At 46.8% G+C, this 5,000-nt stretch overlaps 1 protein-coding gene across 18 annotated transcripts in view; it reads right to left on the bottom strand.

Moving 5' to 3' along the window:
- The window catches only part of EBF3 (EBF transcription factor 3), a 166,734-nt gene that overhangs the window by 158,556 nt on the left and 3,178 nt on the right, over positions 1–5,000 (bottom strand). For 17 of the 18 annotated variants that reach the window (XR_008330583.1, XM_053388865.1, XM_053388866.1 and 14 more), the window contains one exon: positions 4,988–5,000. This exon is cut by the window's right edge and continues 43 nt beyond it. Coding sequence is in view for 16 of the 18 variants with exons in the window: in XM_053388865.1 (XP_053244840.1) it covers positions 4,988–5,000 (13 nt within the window). In the remaining 2 variants the exon portion in view is untranslated. Of the gene's footprint in view, positions 1–209; positions 527–4,987 lie in introns of those variants that run through there. The other variant, XM_053388881.1, reaches the window with a different exon arrangement.

Below are 5,000 nucleotides of genomic sequence, written 5' to 3'. Positions count from 1 at the left end.
CGGCTGCGGGTGTTTTTTGGCGCGAAAAAGGACACCCGCTTATTTATTTCATTTGTCGCGTTTCCCCCACGCGCCAGGGCCAACGCTTTCTTCGCGAGCACCTAACCACATTGCACGACAATAAAACGTTAAATTAGGCGCGGGGGGGGGGGCAGGACGGGGGGGGAATAAAATATTTCGCTTAATGATCTATTTCAGTCTTTGCTTACCTGTCAAAGAACCATTTGTCAACGTCACACATTATTTCCCCTCATGCCTTCCCTTTTTTTCCTGAAGCTAAGCGGGGAGGGGAGGCGGGCGGAAAGGCTAGCAGTGAGGCGAAGGAACCTTTTCCGGCATTGCAGGAGCCTGGCAATCCTCACCCTTAACCACATTGCCTTGGACTGCAGTCAACAAGCCCACCTCTTTCAAGTAGATGCATTTAGGATCGGGGGCGTAATTAAAAGGGCTTTTTTCTTCTTCGCCTCCTTCCTCTCCTGCTACTACCTCTTTCCATGCCCGTTTCCATTTCTCTCTCTCTCACACACATACACTGCCATATTCTGAGCACAGAACTGCTCCAGTTCTACTTGATCCGGGGAATGTGTCTCCCTGATCTCAGCTGGCATGTGTAAAATTAGGATATTCCAAATATGCCCCGTCAGATGCAGGCCGATCCAGATCGTAACAAGCGAAGGTTTTGAAGCGAATGATAGCAATACAAACGTCCTACTGTTGAGCAACACTGTCAGCTGGAAATCTGCGTGAGGCAAACCTGGGCGCAATTCCACACGCTTTTCGTTTTGTTTGTTTTGTTTAAGCAAATAAATGAATGAAAGGGGGAACCCCAATTAAGACCTAAATTGCCCTTTCCTCCCTATACGTTAGCCCCTCCTTCTAACATCATTCCCATTTGGCTTCTATGAAGCAGTCCCTATTGATGAGAAACTCCCATGAAAAACCAATACAAGCACTGTATGGTGCAGGTTTGTAAGATCGGGCCTTTTCCCAGCCAGGCTTTTCCCTATAGGGAACCAGTTGGATGTGATCGACTTTCGTCTTACATACACACTTTGACACGGCCAAAAGCTGAGGTGGCAGCTTTTTGATTGTTTTTGCTTTTTGTTGGGGCTTTTTTCCAATTTACCTTTTTAAAAGCTGTGTCAGAAAAAGCTGCAAATGAAAAAAAAATGTAATATATAAAAAAACAATTTTGTGGTAACATGTTATTCCAATTAGAAGCATTAGCGCTATACTTTATACACCCCCTGGGGTTTGGATTAACAAGCAGCACCAAAAGAAACATTATTCCTTACCTAAAAGCACAAAGCTTTGCCTTAGTTTTTGGACTCAAGGAAAGTGCCGTTTGGACAGCACTGGTTTCCAAGAGTTTCAGTTACAAGATTATTAACTCTCAAGTCTTTGCACTCAGACCTTAGAACATTCTCAACGGTTAAAGAATACAGCCTGCCAATTTTATTTTATTGTATTTTTGTTAAGTTTGGAGCTTGTTACCTGCTCATTAGAAGGGCTTTATGGCTATTGCTCATGCAGGGATCATGATCCAAGCCTGTTCTTTTTCCAAAAAAGCACTAAGTTCATTGCATCATTTAAAGGACAAGGGTGGTATATTAATTAGAAGCAGCAACCTAAAGATGGGACGCCACAACACTTTTTGTGGTCATGTCAATGCCAATGCTTTTCAACGGCTCCAACCTAAGAGCAGCGTGATAGGTGAAACCAGATGGACTGGATGCAAAGGACTGAGTCTTTTATAGGAGAAAGAGGGGTTCCCCAGTCACTGAGGCTGTGGCCCTTTCTTATATATTTTATGAGGCATTCTTTCTCAAACAGCGTCCCTTACAGCGGGTTACGGCGCATTTTGAATTAGGTACGAAAGCGGCTATTTCCCTCCGTCTCCCACAACACACACACACACACACTTTTCCTGATCAAAACAAGAAGTGTCTAGCCGCCTTGAGGAATCCCAGAAGCATGCACAACAATATGGTTATTATCGGCCTGATATTTGGGGAAGAAAGTGCTAATGGGCAATCTGGTGTTTATTTTGAAACTGCTAACAATGATTTTTCTTGGGTAAAAAAGGCAAGTGTGTCTGGGCACACGGTTGAGTGGGTTTTGAGCAGAGGCTCTAACAGATGGTGTGGAGCTATAGGTGCGCTTTCTCTCTCCCGCGCGCGCTCTGTCTCTCTCTCTCTCTCGCCCCCCTCCGCTCTCCAGACTTAGGGGAACCGTCGTGCCTGACCGGACTGTGAGCAGCAGCAGGAGGAGGAGGAGGAGCGGCGGCGGCAGCAGCCTGGCTGCACCAGGCAGCTCATGGAAAGGCTTTTCCGCTTTCTACCCGCTCCTGCCCCTCCCCCAGCCCAGCCTCCCCTGGAGAATGAGAGAGACACACAGAGCGAGCGGGGAGAGAGAGAGAGCTCTCGGCGCGCGCTGCTTTTTGCCTCGCAGGCTCCCCTGGAGAGCTTTCCCGCGCGCGCCGGCTTCCCTTGGCTCAAACAAGCGCCGCGTTCAAGGCTCCTTCCTCGAGAAGGCCGCAGCCGAGCTGTGCGTTTCCACAAGCCCCTAACCACCTCGCACAGAAATCGGTGCTTTCCTCTCTCTCTCCTTCCCTGCCTCGCCTGCTTTGCCTCAACGCCCCCCCTCCCGCTTTTTCCCCTTCACACAGCCTGGGCCTCAGCCGTCTGTGCTCCATGAGGTCACTTGCTTCCATTCCCATTACTGCGGGCTCTCTCTCTCTCTCTTTTTTTTGCCTCCTTTTGCAAAGGGGGCTGTGTGAGGTGGGAGAAAAAAAAGGGGGGGAGGAGGTTGGAAGAAGAACCGCTCGAGGCACACGAATACATGTAATTTCCAGGCCCCGCCATTCACCGCCTCGGCCACCACTCCTTCCCCAACACCAAGTGTGGGGAAGGCAGGCATCTCTTCTCCCCCCCCCCCACCTACCTACTGCGTTTGCTACCCACTTTGAGCCACTTTTTTGCTTGTTGACAAGGCCACGGTGGGTAGCTTGCGCGTGTCCTTTTTCCCAAGGAAAGCCTGCAAAAGTCCTCGTCACTGAAGCGGGGACATGGCCTAGTTTCCCCCAAGTTGTCTAAAGCAGGTACCAGTGTGGAGAAGCCTGAAGAAATATATGACACCGCAGACATAACAAGCAGTCAGTGGCTGCGAATGTTTGTTGTTGCAGCACGCCATATAACTTCTGGTGATTGTTACTTCGCCTCTGATGAATCCGCGTATTTAGATGTGATTTATTTTTTATTTTGTAGCACCAACAGAAATCCATAAACTGTCGGTTCAGCGCCATTGACTCTTTGATCAGTTACTGGGCTATCTCTCCCCCTCCCCCTCTTTCCTCCCCGTCAGCGAAGAGAGATTAAAAGCCTGTATTTTCAGCACTGGTGCTACTGCAAAGATCCGTAGCTTCAATTACCAATAAAAGTGTGCTTGAAAATGTTAGCCTCTTTCCTTTCTCTCTCCCTCCCTCTCTCTCTATTCAAGAGCATCAAAACTTGCAGAGCTGCCTATAGTACCCTCTTAATTAGCCTACAGCGATTTCCGAAAACATTTAGCTGCTATGTACAAAGGAAATAAAAAGTCATTGTCAACTCGAGAGCGCTCCAGAGTTTAAAAGGGTGCCTCTCTGTAACCTATTGAAATAATTATTGGAGGGCACAACGCCTCCGTCTTTGTCAGAGGACTGGGGTTTGCCTGTCAGGTTGGGTTTTCTCCAAAAGAGCACCATTCATTTAACTGCGGAGGGCATTTAAATCTAACCCTATTTTTGTCAAGATCGCTATAAATTTTCTGGTGAGGAGAGGAGAGACTGCTTGGAAGCTTAGCCGAGCTGGAATTGTGTCCCAGGCCACATATTCCCAAAGCCCTGTCCTTTGTTTTTGATACCTTTTACATTTTATTTTTTTCTTATTATTTTTCAAATGATGCCAAAGAAAGCAAGTTTCTCTTCGTGCACCATTGCAAGGAGAGACAAAAAATGCACTGGGCATTTATTTACAGTACTAAACACCCCCGGAATTCTCTATTTTCTGAGGTGCACAAGTTCCCCTCGTTTACATGTGTGGAAACATTATCTTTTTTTCTGAAAAAACCGGGAAAGCAGCAAATGACTCTCTCGGGAAAATAAAAGAAGATTTAAAAGTTGAGCCATCCAGTAGCTAACAGGCAGCTTTTGGGATGGGGGGGACACAGTTCCTTGCCTTTAATTGCCTTGGAGGAGTCCTGATAACACTGTAGTTATCCTCGAGAAAGTTGGCCAAGACAGGTTAAATAATTTAATAAGGACCTGCTTGTAATTATGTTATTTACAAGGGATGACAGAGGTTTGAGAAAGAAACAGGAGCTGATCTCAGGGAAAATGGACGGGTTTGGGTGACCCCTGGAGCATAGAGCTTGAATTATGGAGATGGGGGACTGCGAGGTGAATCCGGACTAGTGGAGAACAAGATGACTTTTCACCTCAACACATTTAACTTTTACATCCCAAATAAACGTCTCGCGAGACTAAATCATCCCATTTGAAAAAGAAAAAGAGAGGGCAGAGGAGAGGAGGAGGGAAGGAAAGCAGCTTCCTTCGATTCCAGCGCGTCCGGATTAAGAGACAATTTCCCTTTTTGTCATCCGTTTTAACAAAATAATCCCCCAGGTTGTTTTAAAATAAAATTGAGGGAACACTGGAGCAGTTGCCCTCCCCGGTCACTTCTTCTTTCCCTGATATCAAGCAGATGGAAATCTGGCATTAAAGGGCAGCGCATTCATAACAGCTTCCTGATAGTAACAGTAATAATAATAAAACTAGTTTGCTTTCGAAGTATTTGTCAACCGTACGGGAATTTAGCTAACATGTCAAGGGGGCTCCGGGAAGGATAGGCGTGCCATCAAGAGCCAAGGAGAGTCCCATTCCCTCGGAGGTGGGAGTCAGACACAAACTCAGCAGCTCACACAACTCTTAAAAAAGCTTAAACTTTCTCACCTGTTTGGTCATG

This window comes from Podarcis raffonei, chromosome 5 (assembly GCF_027172205.1).
Source record: "Podarcis raffonei isolate rPodRaf1 chromosome 5, rPodRaf1.pri, whole genome shotgun sequence".
NCBI classification, from domain to species: Eukaryota; Metazoa; Chordata; class Lepidosauria; order Squamata; family Lacertidae; genus Podarcis; species Podarcis raffonei.
Note: the sequence above shows the minus strand (reverse complement) of the source record. Positions and strands in the feature narration are given on the sequence as shown.